This window comes from Sardina pilchardus, chromosome 7, assembly GCF_963854185.1.
Source record: "Sardina pilchardus chromosome 7, fSarPil1.1, whole genome shotgun sequence".
NCBI lineage: Eukaryota > Metazoa > Chordata > Actinopteri > Clupeiformes > Clupeidae > Sardina > Sardina pilchardus.
In genome coordinates, this window is record NC_085000.1 from 24821153 (window position 1) to 24840795 (window position 19643).

At 41.2% G+C, this 19643-nt stretch overlaps 1 protein-coding gene and 2 long non-coding RNA genes across 3 annotated transcripts in view; 2 read left to right on the forward strand and 1 right to left on the reverse strand.

The window, feature by feature from the left end:
• Window positions 1–14116, reverse strand: part of LOC134087743 (uncharacterized) — a 37682-nt gene extending 23566 nt beyond the window's left edge. Inside the window, exon 1 of the long non-coding RNA XR_009939852.1 lies at window positions 13978–14116. This is a non-coding gene — a long non-coding RNA (uncharacterized LOC134087743). The remainder of the gene's footprint in view (window positions 1–13977) is intronic.
• LOC134086947 (uncharacterized) lies at window positions 2412–4323 on the forward strand. The gene is made up of 3 exons (XR_009939788.1): window positions 2412–2721; window positions 3506–3632; window positions 4232–4323. It is a non-coding gene; the product is annotated as an uncharacterized LOC134086947 (long non-coding RNA).
• mapk13 (mitogen-activated protein kinase 13) lies at window positions 9883–17685 on the forward strand. The gene is made up of 12 exons (XM_062541439.1): window positions 9883–10221; window positions 10716–10845; window positions 11150–11208; window positions 11624–11729; window positions 12115–12144; window positions 13129–13176; window positions 13279–13393; window positions 14887–14958; window positions 15664–15743; window positions 15844–15922; window positions 17005–17178; window positions 17412–17685. Exons 1-12 carry the CDS (start codon window positions 10106–10108, stop codon window positions 17495–17497), a joined length of 1095 nt encoding a protein of 364 aa, XP_062397423.1. The 5' UTR covers window positions 9883–10105; the 3' UTR covers window positions 17498–17685.
• Window positions 17686–19643: the final 1958 nt, after the last annotated feature.

A 19643-nucleotide genomic window follows, 5' to 3' on the forward strand; every position in this document is an offset into this window, starting at 1 on the left:
ATGGACAAGGTAATTCGGAAAAATTGAGAAAACTTACAGAAACTTGGTCTCGACCAATGCAGAGCATTTATATGACAAGTATAGATCCACAGTTTATGACAGCTGTCTTTCCATGCATTCTCTGAAATACCATGAACATTTACTGTACATTGATATTTATTCATTAAGCCGATGCTTTTAACCAAAGTGGGGTCCATTAATGGTAAAGTACAAATGTTCTTTATCATGTGTCTAGCATGACCTTGAAGCTTTTTAGAACGGAACACTAACGGAGATGCAGCGGATCTACGGGATTACTTGGTGGGTTGGTACCTGATACACACAGGATGCTACATTTAAGTGCATTCACTTAATATCACCTTAGAAAACATTAGTAGAATACGTAACAGAATGTCACAATCTGTAGCCTACAATTCCCTGAAAAGAATTTGCTTAGGGCTTCTTCTATCATAGCAGTCATATTGCCTGTTCATCCACTACACCCATCTACCACACGTCAGTCCACATGCCCTCACAGCTTGACACATCGCTGGAAGCAACTTTTACAGCAGCACTAATAAATGTCGGATGTTACACCATGCACACAGCAAATGTCAGAAGCGATATGCTGTACATTTAAAGACATCAAACATCAATACCACTCTCAGGTAAAATGCCAAAGAGTTTGTTATTGTGCATTCTGAGCGTGGTGGTGAGCTCGAGTGGGTGTTTACCACGTGTACGTGTATTTCCCCCCCTCCAATTTGAGTTCTTTTGTAGGTAATTGCCTGATTGAACCCATTACGTTTCTCTCAACTCATTTACATTTTGTCTGCAGCACCTTTTGCCACAGGAAATTCAAAAGCAATTTCATGTGTCGAAGCAGGAGCGTGATGGCACAGCGTGCGACGCGGGGTTGAGGTGGAAAGACACAACTGCAATTAAATAATGAAAGCTTGACTCCTACTGGAAGCGCTGAGGTGACTAGCGGAATGGCAATACAGCTTTGCCAGCCTGTACTGCCGAGATTCAACATTTCTTTGTATCGTGGCCATGGTTGACAAGGAGAAAGGGTATCAGTGCTGCTCACTGAATGTATGCAAAACATGGATCAGATTCAAATTAACTTGTGACTCATACATGTGGTTTATGCAAAAAGAAAAATGTCACGCTTTTTCACGGGATGTTTACACAGATGTGCATTACATTGTACTTTTGTACAGATGTGCCCTGTAGTTAGCACTGCATTGCAATATTTGTATGTGTACTCAGTACATACTACACCAAATAAACTTGAGTCGAAATGAATCAGTGCTCCCATTCAGCCATAGTGGGTGTGGCTTATACAGTATGTGACACTGATAATGACAGCTGGCCTTCTGAACAACTCTCTCCAGAATAGCCACACAGACAGCTGTAATGAGGATTGGTTGTAATGTAATTAATGTCTCCAATCCAGTGCTTACAACTGTAGGCACCATCTTTCCTTGTACTTAATGCATAGTTTCACATTTAGCTCACCATTAAGGAGACTTTAAGTGGGATTTTTTGTGGGTGTATTCTTAGCACTTCCTTGAGTTATCATGGCATAAACTTGAATAGGCATTATCCTGATCCCTGATTAGGCAGCTAAATTGGACATCCTTTGAAGCCAGTCTTGTCATGTTCTTAGACACACAATGCTGGTATCCTCTGTGAATGCTTCCCGGCAGGAAATACTGTAACTGTAAGTGACGTGATGAACAATTAGTAATGAACTAAGGAATATTGTAAGACAATTAAAGTTTGTCCCTTCTCCCTCCCCTTACAAAACAATTTGCTTAAATGTTGAATAATGCATAGCCTGCACCTACTACTTCTCAAATGAGACGTGGTCTGGCAACCAGACGTTCATTTTCTCGTATTTGAAAAAATGCCCAGATCCGTGGGCGGCACGCTTGGGTGTCTATCAAATGCGTCTGTGCATAGCTCATCATCGTCTTGCTTTCCCCCCTGTTCTGTGATTGGTCCCCTATCTCAGGCAAAAATGTTGGCGGTAGTTTCCAGACCACCTTAGCAGCGTGAATCAAATCACCGTGCAAGGCAGGATGGGAACACCCAGGCTATAATGCATGCTGATAGGCCACAAATGTAACACAATCACACATAAGGAATATTAAGGAGTTTTAGAAATCAACAGCTCACGATTCGTTGTGGACAGTGCTGTGCTGTCCCCGAGCTATAGACATGCAATACTGTGCAGCCGCTGTTATCGATGTTTACATTTAGATTTTTCCATTTAGCAGACACTGTTATCCAAAGTGACTTACTGTACATATGTCAACAACATTCAAGAGATTACACGGGCCTCGGTCAACTTGGGGTTAAAGAGGAACTATGCAGGATTGGCGATTTCATCTCTGGTTTCGGTTTCGTTTTTCGTTTTCGCTCGTTTTATGCTTGCATTTTCTCTGCAGAGCTTCCCCGACAGCTTTAGCGTGTATATTTATACATGTATAGGCTATATTTAAATATATAAATTGCAAGCGTGGTTCTTCGTCTCAGACTTCCAGATGTAAACAAGGAGCGATCGTCTACTGCAGAAAGTTGCATAGGGTTTCTTTAAGTGCCTTCCTCAAGGACACAAGAAGACAGGAATTGAACCCACAACTTTTCAGGCTACTGCACGCTAGCACAGCTCCTTAACTACTACACTACCACTGCCCATGTTAGCAGCTACAGTGCTGTACTCACTTGCCAAAGGTCAGTAAAGTCCACAACATTTTCTTGCTGTGTGAAGTTATCATCATAGGTAGAGATGGCATCTGCGCCCTTTGTCTGATGGTTTTTGTTATGCCCGCTGCGTAACTCCAAGAAAAGTTTCAGTCAAGTCGTAAAAAGATTTTTTCAAAATTGAGACACTGATGATGTGCAAGGCCCGAAACGTTTGTCTTTCTTTTTTTGTTTGTCAGATCCTATAATGTTGTTGCGGCTTTTTTGAATACAGTTATTGTATGAATTCCAGCCCCTGAGCGGAGTTTCTACCCTTTTACGACTTGACTGAAGTTATTATTAGCCATGCCAGCATAGTTCACTTCAAAGAGCTCAGCACAACAACATAACAGCTTATTGTGATTAATAACATGAAAGGTAACTTTTGTCAGTGTTGTTCATCTACTAATCTGGCAGATATCCTACTGTTTGTTTTCATGTAGGTTGTGAATAATGAAATGGAGATTCGGGTGGTCATCTGCCAAACATTTTGTAAATTCAAATGTAAATAATAGAGGAGAATATCACCATGGAGATTACAAAAAAACAAAAACACGTTTGGGTCTCTGCCCGGCCATTTTGGTTCCGGATAGCCTGAGTCGGTCAGCCCAGGGTCATCTGGCAAAGCCGAGAGAAAACGATCCAGAGACGGGGGGACAATGTGCCGACAGAATGGATGGAGCGAGGAACAGGTTTAACAGCCAGTAGTGGGTGACTGACTGTGACTGTCGACTGTCGAATCTCTCTCTCTCTCTCTCTCTCTCTCTCTCTCCAGGTGCCAGACCTTATGGGTCACATCAGCAGACACAGCGCATCACTGTCACTTCTCATCCAGCAGCAGGCGGCTGGGCCGACAGCCATGAGTAACATGTTTCCCTCCAAACACACTGATGGGTTATGACGTACGTATGTGCTGTCAAACACACACGCATGCTGTGTGTCTGTCACTCACACATCGCAGACACACACACATGCAAGCAGTCATACTGTTCGATTTGGGTTCACGCACAGACACACAGCTGCTCTGAGTGATATAAACTCATACGCGCTCAGCTGTGCGCTGGTGTTGGTTCAGGGCATGCCTATCCATTGACTGATTAACTTGCAATGACAACTATGCCTAAAAAAGATGTGATGTGACCACTAGCTACACAATCTAGCTACCAAATAAAATATATCTCAGCACCAACATTTCAGTCAGAAATCTATCCGTCACAATGCTTTGTTTGTGGTTCATTGTGATTTCCATCGCATTCTCGTGATCAATGCAATTCCTATGTGGGAATTTGCATTATCCTATTATTACTGTCTTCCCTCTAACTATCAGCTAATAAGGCTCCAGAGTGTGTGTGTGTGTGTGCATCTTCAGTGTGTATACACATGGCGTGACTGTGTGTGTGACTGTGTGGTGTGTGTGTGTGTGTGATAAATAGAAAGAAAGAGAGGGAGAGAGCTAGTATCATTCCTCTCCTCTAAAATTGCCTGTTTCCTATTTCGACAGCCTCTCTCCTCCCAGCAGCCCAGCGCCCCCCATCCAGGAGGACCACAGCGGCCTAAACAATGGACAGCTCGGCAGGCCCGTGCCAGTTTAATTTTCCCCGTGAATCCAAATTAATGAGCAAATAAATCCATGCATAAATAATTGGACGGATAAATAAATGCCTTTTCGCAGGGCAGCAGGCTTGGGTTCAGCCTCACAATGGTGTCGTATTAAGAGCGTGGTGTGGCGCGGCATTGGTGGTGGTGGTGGTGGTGGTGGTGGAAGCAGGTACAGAAGCTGGCGGTGGCGGGAAACTCATCAGTGTGATCACTGGGTGTAATGAATGGTAATGGATGTGCTGACTGATGCCTCTGTTAGGACGCACTGGTCAGAGGGAGAGAGGGTGGCCAATCACTCTGCTGAGGGTAATTTAAAAAGCGTGTGTGTGTGTGTGTGTGTGTATCTGGGTGAGAGGGAGACAGTGTGTGGTCACTGGTCATGTGTGTGTGTGTGTGTGTGCGTGTGTAAGACAGTGTGTCGTCATGAGTGTGTACGTGTACGTGAGTGTGTGTGTGTGTGTGGTTGTGAGGGTTCATTGTCCATCTGCCACCCAATTCTAATCTGTTTAAAACAAATTAAACATTTACAAGGCTAGGGACTGTTCATTAAACTCATTCTGGGCCCTGTAAGAATCGTTTACATCAACGTGAACCATTTATGTCTAAATGAACATTGGGCCAATTGCTAAGATGGCTAAAAACTACAGTCACACTAGCCAGTCACCACTGCAGTCTAAAACGGTACAGCTTTTGACCTTAGTACGCCATAATGAATGCTCCACTAAGTGGCCACTGCTACTGAGGCCAGTTGCCAAACCATTTATGCCAATAACACGCAACAGCAATGAATTATGAACAGAATCTGATGCCGTATTAAACCAAGATGAGTCTCATCATTTTTGCATCAAATTACATGATTTTGTAATTACATTCTATCAACTTCTGAGACAGAGGAAATTGGGTGGAGGAAACTTGGGGGGTGGAGTGGTGGGGTTGTGGGGTACAATCATGTACATTGAATCTGCCCTTTTCTGTGGTGAAGTTGCCATGTTGCAGCAGCGCGAATATTGGAATGCCTGGGGAGTTCCGGGCCATTTCCGCCCCGGAGGTCAGATTCCGATGGAATGGATTTTTAAGAACAGAGCCGGCGCTGAGGGGAAGGTCAGCTCATTAATCATGGAGGATGCTGCCACGGCACCTTAACGAAGCCAGTCACAGATAGCATCATTGATTGAAAGCAATAATTAATTCCCCCGCCGGAGTGAAAGAACATCTCAAAAGAACACCCCTAATTTGTTTTTAATCACTCTTTAAACAGAGACATTGTGACCCCGAGGCTCCAGGAAGAAGGGTGCTCCTGAGGGTGTATGATGCTTTGGTGCACCGACCACCACCTGTGTTTCACTTAGTCTTGTCCATAGGTGCTGTAATCATTTGGACTGATACCTCGCAGCATCTATATTCAGGTATATGATCTGTTAATATTTCAGTCTTAGCTTAGAGATTACATTAAATGCAAGGCAGGCACATATCTTTTGGTGCATAATCAGGTTTCAGTTTATACTTTACTGATCCCTGAAAATAGGATTTTATCCTATCATGTCAGCCATGATTTACAGTGCAATATGCAATATTGCTGTATTAACACTACTGAAAAGTCAACAAAAAAGAAGATGGCTTCTCAAAACAGAGAGAAATACAAAGAGAATACGGTTAGGATTGGGAAAGACATTACACACCAGTGAAAATTCAATACTTATAAAACGTAATCTTGATGGATTAAATTAGTTTAAATGTCAATTTGTTCACCAATACACACAGCAAGCTCAGCCCTTTGATTTAAAACCATGATTAGATTACTGTCAAGATGAACATCTAGAGGAAATGTCAAATGTCATCAGAAAGCTCATCTGAAGTGCAGAACGTGGGCTGCATGCAGTTTCACAAGTGTGTGCCAGAACAGTGCAACCAAAGAGCTATCAAATCAAATCAACACCTTTTAAGGACTCATTATAACCAGCATGATTATCTGAACTACCTGTAGTCTCTATGACCCAGTATATTGTGTTGACTCATCTCCTTCTTAACTGTGTCCACTCCAGGCCTTATCCTGGAGCTCATTTCTAAAAGAGAGAAGTCGGGCTCAGCGGGCCGACTCTGGGCTCCATTGTGAGGCCGGTGAGTCAGCATTTCGGGGCGCGTTGCTTTAGTTTCATTACCCCGGAGGCTCCCGTTTTCAAATGTCAAATCACTGACTGGGAAGACCGAGAGGCTTAGCGGTTCCTGTCCAGCACAAGGAAGATCAATTAACACCAAACGTAAGAGCATATACAGTAGGCGTGAGGAGGCGGGCTAATTGTCCTCTTATCCAACCATTGTGCCTGGATTCCGAAGTTTCAACATCTGCTAAAACTGTGTAAAGTAGGCTAGCACTGCAGGACTTGAGTCTTGAGCATATTGCAGTATTCCTGCAGTGAGCGTACGTACATAGCATACTATTGCTGATTAGCTTATTTATTGTCAAATTGAACCCTTTCCCTCAAGTGGCTGATCTCATATTTTGCAGTGGCAAAAACAAATGATTTCTGGAGACCTTTCCATCACTATTACCAGCAACACAAACATTTACAATCAGAAAACACATAGGCCAGCAACAAAGCCTGATGATTATTTGCCTAAACTCAGCATACAGAGAGTACATTTTGAGGAAGAAAGCCAAAAAATGCCGATGTCATTTATAGCAGCTTCTACCTTCAGGAGCATTTGATATAAAACAAGGTAACTGCAAGTTGTTGCAACTGTTAGATTCCTGCCAAACAATGTAAACCCTTAAAGACACACTTTGAATACTACCATTTAAGTTAAAGAAGCATGGCACCAGGTTCACTTGTCTTTTATTTACTGCTTAAAGAATCAGTTTGTTAACTGATGCATCAATTAAATGCTGACTTGAATCTGATCTGCAAAAACGTCCTTAGTCAGTGTTGGGGGCACATATGGTAGTTGTGCTGATAGGATTTTGACTGTCACACTCAAGCTCCAGCAGCTGGCCTGACTAATTACATCTGCATTTCCAAGTTGAGATTCTGGGCACTGCGACGCTGGATGGGATGATGTGAAAAAACAGAGTTTTCTATTCGGTCTTGACAGTGAACCATCTTGGCAGTCCGCACGGCGATGAGAAAATGAGCGACCTCCCTCCTATGGCGTGCCAATGACCACGCAGGCTTCCCCCAGCTTTCCAGCACTTAGTCTTCAAAAGGACTGACTCGGACACGGTCGTCTCATGCCACCTTCTCACATTATATAAAATGGGCTCTCCTATCCAAATGTGCATTCCTAAACCTGCTGATTTATTTATAACTGAGACGTGGAGTGACCTACAGTACCATATTTCCGCAGGACGCAGCTTTCATGAGTTAATTCCGAATGCTGTGTGACTGTGTGTGTGTGTGTGTGTGGAGGGGGGGGGGACACAGCTCTACACCCTGCAATGAGCTCTTTTTAAAAAGCGTGTCATGGCGCTGAGCGTTGCAGAGAAAATATTGTGGTGCGGCTGGCAGAGGAAGCCCAGTGAGTGTGCGTGTGATAGCGCAAATGAGACAACTTGTTTGTCCCGTTTTAATAGCTCTGATTAACACTTTAAAACCCTCTCGCTGTGGAGTCAGTAATAGTGCCTTTCAAGCCCAGTGTGGTCACTGCACATGCTTTGTGAGTAAAACAGACGTGGAAAGATAAAGAACTGCAGTAGCCAAAGGGCCAAAGAAGCAAACGGGGGACGCTTCTCTATAAGCCGTAATGGTAATGAGATGCATTTAACCACACAGAAGTTTGTCATATCAGTTTGTGCACAGCAGGAACTCATTTTACATGACACATTGACAGCCGCTCAGTTGGTCATATCACATATGAGGGGAAAACCCTTGTAGTGCTAGCAAGTTAAGAAAATGAAAAAAATGAACTTACACTCACTCACACTCACTCACTCTCTCTCTCTCACACACACACACACACACTCTCACACATACACACACACACACACACACACACACACACACACACACACACACACACACACACACACACACACACACACACACACACACACACACAGGCTACTGACAGACACATAACGCTCATTTGGTCCTATTTGGTAGCCTATTTCATTCAAGTAAATGTCATCAACATGTCTTCAGCACTACCAGCCTGGTGCTTAGTATGTTATAACTTATGAATAAATCAGTCTCGGCTAATTATTTAAACTGACGCCACCCTTATCTGCCCATTTCTCAATTAAACGACTTTTTTTTTTTTAATTATTGTCTTGCGTCGGGTCTTTAAGTAGTATGTTACTACACAGTTATTACTCATGTATGCACATAATGTCTGTGGGGATAGCTCTTAGTCTTATTCTGAAAAAAGTGTAAGTGAATAACCCAACTGGCACATGTGGAACCTGCAGAAAATCGTATACTCATTCATCACCATCTAGTGGTCAATATATGTGCAGCGCAAGCAACGTTCATATTTTCAGAGACAAACATGTTTGCTAATCTTAGTAGCCTAATATCATAATGCCTATAGACCTAAGTAGTCTTAAAAACAGGTTGATTAGAACATGATAGCTTGCCTTTGTCTTTTGAACGTTTCCACAATCCTGTCTGCACTCTGCAGTGCAGTCCCTGCCGTTGTTGCTTACCTATTAGTCAGCACAAAGGTAGCTTGGTGAGTTATCATTATCAGGTAATTAAAGTGTCACCTCTATAACCTGGGAAGGTATAGACTGGGTGCTATAGGCTACTTTATCTAGCCTATCTCATCATCTTATTTTCAACCGACGTGGAGCCTACTACCCAGTCAGCACAAATAGAGACAAATACGTCTCCGAGACGCCTGGAAAAGATCTGAACAGCTTAATTACATCGCGTTCCATTTAGAACGTCTTATTTTGATCTTACAAACAGCGGCGGCATCTCACTGAGAATGTGTGTCGTAGTTCTAGAACTTTATCATATTTAATACCTTTATAAGATCTTTGTAAGACGTTAGGGAGATGGATGTCCTATTATGACGTATTGATGAGCATCTGGGATACGGCTGCTAAACGCTGTTTGAAGAACTTAGCAAGACGTATCAGATACGTCTGCCAGATGAGCAAACGCTCTCTAGAATACATCTGCAAGACGCCTTCCAGACCTTTTGAACACATCTGCAAGACGCCTTGCAGACGTTCTTGTGCTTAGTGTGCTACAAGCTGCATTTTCGAATGCGCAACTTCATTTAGACTCCCGTGCAATTTGGACCAAGTAACCTACCGCTAAATCGTCACACATTGCGCAGTGTTTCTGAACAACGTAATCTGTGATCAGTTTATCAATCAACGTGTTTTACTCAGACAAATAATGTTTGAAATGATTTTTAATAAGGCAGAAGGTGTGAGCGGAAATCGCGTTGTGAAAGCCTGCTCGCAGTAGAATAAAAAAAAATATTGAGTGGGAGGGCTGGTGAATCATCATCGCCTCTATGCGAAGTGGCTCATCGGGGATGATTGTAGACCAATAATAATGTATAGATTATCATCTACTAAATCTGGTACTAGTTTGTATGTGTACCCACAGGCCTCTTTGGGTAGAATAACCAAACTAGATCTTGAACACAAATGTGTGCATGATAGAGTGAGACTTTCAGTAGAGATCCTCCAAGCATCCAAACTGAAACGAATGCAGAACTGCCGCGTGGGAGGTGTTACATTCGTGCCATCCGTTTCGAACGATTTCTTCACTTGAGCAGTCTACGTTTTTCCCAGACGGCTCTTATGCCGTTTCTCTCTCCATAAATGGAACCACTACCACCGCACTTCGTTAGTCAAGAAATCAACAGTACATTATGGGAAGTTCCTGACAAATACAAATCTCTGAAGCAGATCGGAACAGGAGCGTATGGCTCTGTCTGGTGAGTTGTCCCCACCTCTGTTGTTGAGCTATTGGTTTTCAGTTATGGAGTCGTCATGTTGTGTAGGCTACTGTAACTTTGGGACACGCAGTGTTGGCAAGCGGTGTTTACCTCCTGAAATAAGACCATTTGTAACGCAAGACTGGCGTTGCATCTAGTGTTCGAACAAGAACCCTTTGATCTGACTATTTTTTCGCCGATGTTGAAACAACTGTTACATTTCATATTCTTTCGCAGATTTGAAACTTTTGCCCTCGCCTAGGTTAAATATTAGGCTGTGTCTTTGTGGATAAGACGCTATAAGATAAGACGCTATCTTCATGTCTTGGTGTCTTTGGTCTGTGTTTTACGCACTAGCTGGGCCTGTCATTGAGAGAGTGTTATTAGTCCTCTTGGCGTCCCGGTCAAGTAGTGAGTCTAAATCTGTGCTCCGAATGCCTAGAATGCAACGGAGTGTCTCCTAGAACTAATATTGCATTCTGCTCCCATTTCAGCTCAGCAACGAATGAGAGGACCAAAGAGAAAGTGGCCATCAAGAAGCTGCACCGTCCGTTCCAGTCAGAGATATTCGCTAAACGAGCATATCGGGAACTGAGACTCCTTAAACACATGAAGCATGAGAATGTAGGCCTATACACACACTTGTCCTATTTCTCCTCACGTAACTCCCATCCCCTCTAGGCCAGACACTGTGCGGCAGCATGTCTTGCTAGTTAAGATGTCAGATGTCATGCTAGTTTATATCACACAACAAGGCATTGTATTGTGTGCTATTCCCACAGTATTCTAGCCCATAGTCATTTTGTGGAATGTTGTTTTTCAGACATGTAACTTAGAAGCCAGTCGTTTCTAAGGGGCACTGCTCCAAAAACTGAATGATGTCATTGTTGCATTTCCTGCCCACCTCTGATTTCTCCTATGCTTCCAGGTGATAGGGCTACTGGATGTGTTCTCACCTGCAACGTGTCTGGAGGACTTCAATGACTTGTGAGTCACGCCCAGTTTCACAGTTCTATTCCAGCTTACTCAGTACAAGTTGACCTGATACGTTTGTTAACACTAAGCCTGTTGGAGTTAGTTCAAAAGCATGGCATGCATAGACAGAGTTATTGATGGATGGATCTATTAATTAACACCACTAAATAAGACCTAAATCTGGATGTAAACGCAAGGATAAATGTTTCTTTAGTGGTCAGGAGACGTAGACCTATGGCCCTTTTTGAACCAGCATCACCATAATGGTTTGGCACAGCAATATCTCCTGGTTTGCACAGATGTGACCTCTAATTCTGCCCAGTGTGAGGCAGAGAGAGCATAATGTTATATTCCATAACTATACACTTAATGACAGACAGACTGACAGACAGCAAATTGAATTCCCAACCCTTGATGTTTGTTACAGCTATCTGGTGATGCCATACATGTTCACAGACTTGTCTAAAGTACGAGGACTTCTATCAGAGGACCGTATCCAGTTCCTTGTGTATCAGATGCTTTGTGGACTTAAGGTTTGGCTGAATCTCTGTTGTTGTGTTTGTGAAAATGGCATGCATTGGTAATATGTATGGTCATGGGCAAGGTTTAACATATGCTCCTACAGGAATGTGAAAAGTGAGTTAAACCTGTTGTGTATGCAGTGGAATTCATGAATAGTTGTTTTTGGTTATTTTAGGCCCAGTAGACAAACCTGAGCAAAATAAACTGTTCAAGTACTATTTTGAAGCTTCTCAAAGCTTGCAATCCACACACTGCTAACCTTATTGGGCTGTTAGGTTAACATATCACAGAAGTTAGATTTACTTATGAAGCCAGAAGTTAGATTTACTTACGAGATGTAAAAAAGTTAATGTGCAGTATCTTATGTAACCCTCCATGTCTGTCCTCCCCACACAGTACATTCACAGTGCAGGCATCATTCACAGGGTAAGTGAAATGGACAACTCCTTAAAATGCATCTGTCCATGACAGTGTGCCTTTGTTTATTCATTTATTTGTCATTTAAAATGAAACAATGTTTTTTCCCTCTAGAGACAGCTCATCTGTCTTAGGAAAATACAGATGAAGAACGTGTTTAGAAAAGTGAAAGCCCAATGTTCCGCCTCCTTCTTATAAAGTGTTCACAAGGCTTAACAAAGCGACAGCACTATAAACCTAATGAAACTTTTTTTTTTTTTTTTGGTTGCAAATTGGCCTACAGCCAATGCCTGGCAGGCAAGATAGGAATGTGTTGTACTGAAACTGTTTTCGGGATAGCATCCATACCCTTCGATTAAAACATTACCCCTCATTTTCAAACTTAAAATGAAAGAGAGTAAATTAGGCTTTTATTGTAAATTTGAGACAGTTTTATCTCAGTATCATCATTTGGCTGGAAATAAATGTCTAATGCATTTTGACTGGTAATAGCTTACTCATATGCAAAGAGGATGATGTCTGTCTGTACAAGTTTGGAATTGCTTGGCCTGCCCTACTTTGTGTGACGGATTCATTAATCCTTACGTGTTTGAAAGCTTCACACTCTGTTCAAGACCATTTAAGGACTTCAGTTCTCAGGGAGCTATGTCATCAACGCACAGCGACATTGATAAGTTGTATGTATGCATGATGAGTATTTAGTCATACATCATCATAATACAGTACACTCTACTGTCATAACTAACAGGCGAAACAGTAATGGCATGGCGTTGGCGTTGAACTATTACTTTTAAAAAACCCTTTGTCTGCCAACACACCAAATGTTACATAATATCAAGCCCTGCTCCAAGCAGCCACAAGAAGGTTATAAACAATGCAGTGAGCACATTTGGACTTGTACATTTGAAATTCCTAATTCCTAGAAGGCAGGCTACTTGTCACCAGATGTCATGTAATCACAAGCATACCTTTTTTGACACTGCTCTTGTCTAGGACCTCAAACCTGGCAATTTGGCTGTAAATCAAGATTGTGAACTAAAGGTATGCAGTTGCCCATTACATATTTATTAGTATCTTCTAGTTACATACCTGTTAACAGTCAACAGTGTTAAATGTGTATGGTTTCAACTAATGTCTATGCAGATTCTGGATTTTGGCTTGGCCCGGCATGCAGAGCCAGAGATGACGGGCTATGTTGTGACACGCTGGTACCGCGCCCCTGAGGTCATTCTAAATTGGATGCACTACACCCAGACTGGCAAGACAACTTACTATTGTTGACTCCCTTACAAATACTTCAGTTTTAGCATTGCAGGGAAGGGTTTTTTTTTTTTTTCCCTCCTCAGCACTCCAGACTAACCTTTTTTTACTAGGAGCACAGTAACACCGCCCAATTGAAAATTTTAGGAGTGCAAGCAAAAAATGTATGCACACACTAAACTTTCTTTCACTGTGCCTATACACACTATGTCATAAATATATAAAATAGACTAGGCTTTAATTTGTAAAAAAAGATTTGAAATATGCTACTTACAGATTGTGGCACTGTGCTAGTTAGTTTGTTTAAGCGACCAAAAAAGTTGTGAACAGTATTCACATTACATGTTAGACTGTACCCTGTGGGCATACACTAGGCTACTTGAGATCAGGCCACTGAACGTTACTTAAAGGCAGCATCATGATGTCAATCGTCACAGCTTTTGTCTCTGAACGTGACAAAACGCAACAGCCCAGTTTAGGAGCAATTAATTAAACTGTTGAGTAATTCACATTAACTTTTGCTACGTTGATAAAGTCTGTCTATTTGCGTCTGCAACAATAAATTAGGCTACTTTCACTTACCTTGGCACCGCCCACGTAGATTTTCTTTCAGGGAGATCTAGTCTGGAGCACCATATTTCATAACCATTTCCCTCAAATAAGAAAAATGTCGGGCAACGAGAGGGGAAGGTGACACCAAAAGTTATTGTGTCAAACAGCAGCAGCGACACCTGCAAACATCAAAAAATTGAGTTGTAAAATAAAAAACATTTATTGAATTTATTTTCTACTATCACATTCAGCCCAAGTTTCTAAAGGTAAAAAAGTCGGCATTTACAAGTGCTTAAATGGTGTTTTTTGCCCCCAACGGCACCTTCCAGGCAGCACAGCCGAAAAGGCTCTACCTTTACCCTATTCCTAACCCTAACCCCCTCAACCCTCATCCTACCCCTAAACTGAGGGGAGTAGTGCCTTGAAGGCAGCGCTGCCTGGAAGGCACCATTGAGGGCAAATAATACCAAAGACTTTTACAAGGCAAACAGGAGTGAGTAGACATAAAATGTACTCAAATTCTAGTTCTAGTTCAAATTCTAAATTTTGAGCCCTGCTTTTAAAAAATAAGTTACTGTTGCTGATACTGAAAAATATTACTTGAAGAACCTCAGCTCTGTCTCATGCTAAAAGTTTGTGTAGACCAATATGTGCATTTGTTTTCTTTGTCCTTATTAAACATTGAAATTGATTTAACTCTTAATATACAATGCATTTATCATCTGGAAATAATACACACCCTGAGTCCAAACAAATAATTTAGACTCAATTCTGTGATTGTTTTTGGATGCTTTTGCGAACACTCTCTTCAAGGTTTTAGTCATCTCATTATGCACTGAGGAAATATTAATACGGCAAATTAGATGCAGACTGCCTGTTAGTTGTGAATGGAAGAGTGTTGTGTTGAACTGGATTTGTATGCATCTCTCTCCATCCTAGTGGATATTTGGTCTGTTGGTTGCATCATGGCGGAGATGATCAACGGGAAGACGCTCTTCAAAGGAAAAGACTGTATCCTCTTAAGCCCTTTTCAGTCTCACAGGGCCTTATTATGAGTTCTAACCTACCATGAATCACACTACTCTCCGTGAATGCAAAACAACTTTTTCATGCAAGCCTCCTCATTATCTGTCATATTTACATTAAGTTTGAGCATAACTCTATGAATCAATTAATTTCAAAGATCCCATGGTTTTGTTTTCCCATAGAGTATGAGCAAAGTGTGGAAATACACCGTTACTATGTCTCAACTGTTAAATGAATGTGAAAATCGGTTTTGCACACTTTGACATACAAACATGGCCATATTGGTTTGCCTGAGTGGAAGGTCTTTTTTGTCATGTCATCTAGGTATACAGTTGAGATGTGTCAGTGAGTAGTTTTACATTGCACTTCCTGTCTACTGTAAAAGTGTGACAAACAAGTGGGTCTGCACTAACTGTACTTTGACCTTCATTTAAGAGCTTCAATAGTGTAGCTGAGTATAATGGCTTATTGCAGCAGTGTATGTTTGATTTATTGTCATATTTTTTACATCAAACTTCTATCACATGTAAACAAAGACAATGCAAACTGCATGAGAAAAGTGAATGTTGTTGACTTGTTTGAATTGTCTGCAAATGCTATACGGCACTAGCTTCTTCATCAGTTTGTTGCATATCACTTGCCTTGTTACTTTTTTTGTTTTCAATGTAATCCTTAACCTCTCCTGTGCAGATATGGATCAGCTTACCCAGATTATGAAAGTAACAGGTGTACCTGGACCAGAATTCATAAAAAAATTGGACAGTCAGGAGGTACGGCTATTTATCAACAGTCACTGCTATTACTTTTCTGATGACTTTTGCTCAAAATGGCTGTTGGGTATGCTGTTGAATTTTGATATTTGTTCAACAGGCAAAAACTTACATTGCCTCTCTCCCACATTTCCCTCGAAAAGACTTCACTGCATTGTGTCCTAGGGCCAGTCCAAAGGGTGAGTAGATATCTCTCGTGAGGTGTGATGTACAGGGCATGGTAGTGGTGACACATACTGTATGTCTGAGGAAAACAAATAACAGAAATATGAGATATGTTGACATATGGCCATATTTCAGACAAGTCTTTGTATTTTATGAAGGAAAGCATGTGTACTTGCTTGTCAACCCTTCGTCTTGAATCCAACTGAGAGACAACTCTCAAATTAACTAGGTCTCCATCCAACTTTTTAAATGTACATTTTGATCTGATAGGAAATGGTGATTGGAAATCCAATGGACATGTTTATTTTCATCAAATCCCAATATTTTATTATGTGTCAAACCTAAAAATTCTCTCGCTTCGTTCTCACCAGAAGTCCCTTGATAAAGGCAGTGTATTTTTAAATTTGCGTACAAACTCAGTAGCACAGACACACAGACCTGCCTTTCTTTCAGCGAACCTTCTTTCAAACCACAAAGTAGTTACCAATTATGAGTGATTCCCTACATTATGGATGTTAGTCATCTCTGAGTATAGTTGTCTAACTGTGCTAAGGATATTGTCCAGTATTCTCAACATTGTGTCTGCTTCTGGTTTGGGGCAACTCATTGAAAATAAATGAATTGGACAACATTGAATTTAAAAATGACAACGAAAATTCGGCCATTCAAGTGGCTAATTTCTCCATGAGCCAGATGGTAATTTGTAAGGGCACTCACTCAGTCCAGCTGTCGTACAGGCTGTATGGTTTTGTTTTGCAGCCCCATAGATTGCACTTTATGTCTAGAGGAAATTACGATACTACAATTTTGAGAATACAAGTTTTTATAATGACACAACAAACCATGCTCAGGTGGAGATCAATATTATGCATCAGGGTTTAGGTAGGTTTTAAAGAATATGTGACCACAGCGATAACCTTATTCTGTACACGCTCAATAACAGGCTATAGCTGCTTCAAAACCTAAATTGGTTGTATACATCCTTTAAGTTGTTTTTGATTTCAAATGCACTCCTCTAGCCCCCAGGAGTTTAGATATGTCATTGTCTTTACAAAGTATATATTTTTATATTATCTTATATGTCATAAAATCATAGCTGTTGATCTACTGGAAAAGATGCTCGTGCTGGATGCAGAAGCCCGTGTCACTGCTGATGAGGCCCTAAAACACCCATATTTTGATGGCCTGCGGGATCCTGAGGACTGCCCTGAACCACAGCCATATGATGACAGCCATGACAATGCGACGCTTCCCCTAGAGGACTGGAGGCGTGAGTGCTTGTTTTTTCCATCTAAATTGTAGGCCTAACTTTTTTGTACAATTTCTGAATAGAAGAATCTTCATTTTTCTTATCTGATTATTCTTCTCACTTATCAGTCTATACTGTATGTCTGTGTAGCCTAATAAAGTATTTTGCTTAGACGTATACTGGTAAGTTTCCCGAAAATAAGTTATACTTAACGTTTTTAAACTGTGTTTTTTTTTTTTTTTTTTTTTTTTCAGGTTTATCTTTCAAGGAAGTGAAGAGCTTTGTGCCTTTCCCCAGAAGGGACTCGAAGAGGCGAAATACACTGACCATGTCACAGTGAATTCAAACATAACCTATTACACTACATGGCAATCCACACAAGTTTCAGCCCAGATTTATTGCAAGACATCTAATTGCCTTTTGAGGTACTGTATCACGTCTGAAAAATGAGATTGTATTACATGTTTTTGTGTTCATGGGGGGAATGGGGGCATTGTTTTGTTTTTTTAAATAAATACAGTGACTGTATGTCTTGTGTGTCTGTTGATTCCAGTTCTTAAGTAAAAGTTCAAAAACTTTAAAGTCTTAATAGTAAAAGTACTTTCATAACGATTTATTCTCTTACTGTCTATAATCTAATAAATATGGCCTTTGGAATTTTAATTAAGTTAGTTTTAGGCTAATGCAATTGTATATTGTGTTTCCCATCTATGGCCCAGATTACATTCTGATTTACAATTCTGGAGACTGTTATTATGGTTATCTACGAGAGTGACCTGTAGAGTTAAATATCATTAAGCTTAACCAACAAAGAAGACTGGTTAAGAGTGAAGGTGCTGCTGCGTTTCTTTTGCTGTCTATGGCTGCTGTTTGCCTTATGCTGCAGTTGGGTTCAAAAATGTAGGGTGGGACACGTACAGACATTTGGAGGGGCTACTGCTCTTACCTGAGCAAGGGGCACCAACCCCTAATGAAGCCTGGTGGTGGATGTGCGTGAGTTGGGAGGAGGGCTATTTTCATTATAGTAAGATTATTTTGTGAGTGTTTGCCATCTGTATGACTTCTTTCTTTTTCACATTTTGGTTTGGACATTCTTCAGATCTTACTAAGCCTATAGTCTATGTTACGAGTAGGCCTATTTGTTGGACCAGACCAGGTAATAAACACTATTTCAAGCTAGCATTAAATAAAGTATAGGTTTTCTTGGCAAAGTTGAAATGTGTATAACCTGCATCCTAGGCTATGCCGATTGTGCTTTTTAGTTTGTTAAAACCAATAGGCTAATGTTGAGGGTAACAGCATTAGGCTAGTCCCAGTAGAATACAGATGGAGCTATTTTGAAACTCCCCGTGCTGCCAATTTAGGAGTAATGCACCTGTTGTCTGAAGTTATTCATTAGCCTTCAGGTTATTCATGGGTTTCATCAGGTCCCTTTCCACAGGTGTATAAAACCAAGCACATAGAATATATGAATGCAGACTGTACATGGAGTGTACTTGGAGTACAGTGCTTGATTAACCCACCAGTGGATATGGGGACCCGATGAAAACCATGAATAGGCATCATGTCTGCCTATTTGCGTCACCTTATTCACGTATTTGTATATTTCCATGCTAAAATGCAACATACAGTTAGCTGTCTCATTGTTCATGTTAACGACACTGAGAGACGGGGGGGACCATATGCCTCTGCATTATAGGCTAAATTTGAACATAACTGGAATTTGAATTCCCAAGTTTCGTAATCCACCTGCTATGACATCCACATCTCTGCTCGCGGACTCATTGATATCCCGCTGACAAAGTAAAAATAAACGCGATAGGTTGTTTTTCTATGCGCCTAGGTTAGCCTACATTTCCCCTTCGGGATCTACGGTGATAGGGCCTCTATTTGGATATAAAGTGACGGATATCTGCCGTAGCGTAGCGACTGCGTCTGTGCACATCCATGGGTAGGCATTTTGTCGGAGAAAAAGTATTCATGGGTTTCATCAGGTCCCTTTCCACAGGTGTATACAATCAAGCACCTTGATTATCAATGCAGACTGCATGGTGCTTGATTAATACACCTGTGAAAAGGGACCTGATGAAACCCATGAATAACATGCAAAAGAAATTATAGGCTACTATTGTAGAAAGTATAGATAATTGTTGCAAAAAGTAACGGAGTAAAAGTCAAAAGTAACCTATTCTATGTAAAGTACAGATACTACATGGGAAATGTGCTACAATTATCTTACAGTAACGAAATACTTTGTTACATTTGATTCCACCACTGCCAATATTCATGTAGTTTTACCAGTTAGGCTATCATGAAAAGCGCACAAAACACTTAAGAGGTTAGACTACCAAAGTGTCCTTTCAAAAGTTGGGAAACAGGCGCTAACATTTGAAATGCAAATTTCCTGGTGAGGCAAAACAAGTTTGCATGCATAACAAAGTCTTCATAGGCTTGGGTCATAAATAGAGGTAGACCGATTAGGCGAT

Bases quoted from the DNA above. Each gene is read 5' to 3' on its own strand.
- mapk13 (XM_062541439.1), top strand. From the start codon at position 10,106: ATGGAACCACTACCACCGCACTTCGTTAGTCAAGAAATCAACAGTACA. The intron at 11,730-12,114 runs GTTTGGCTGAAT...CTCCCCACACAG, and splicing joins AGATGCTTTGTGGACTTAAG to TACATTCACAGTGCAGGCAT. The intron at 15,923-17,004 runs GTGAGTAGATAT...ATAAAATCATAG, and splicing joins TCCTAGGGCCAGTCCAAAGG to CTGTTGATCTACTGGAAAAG.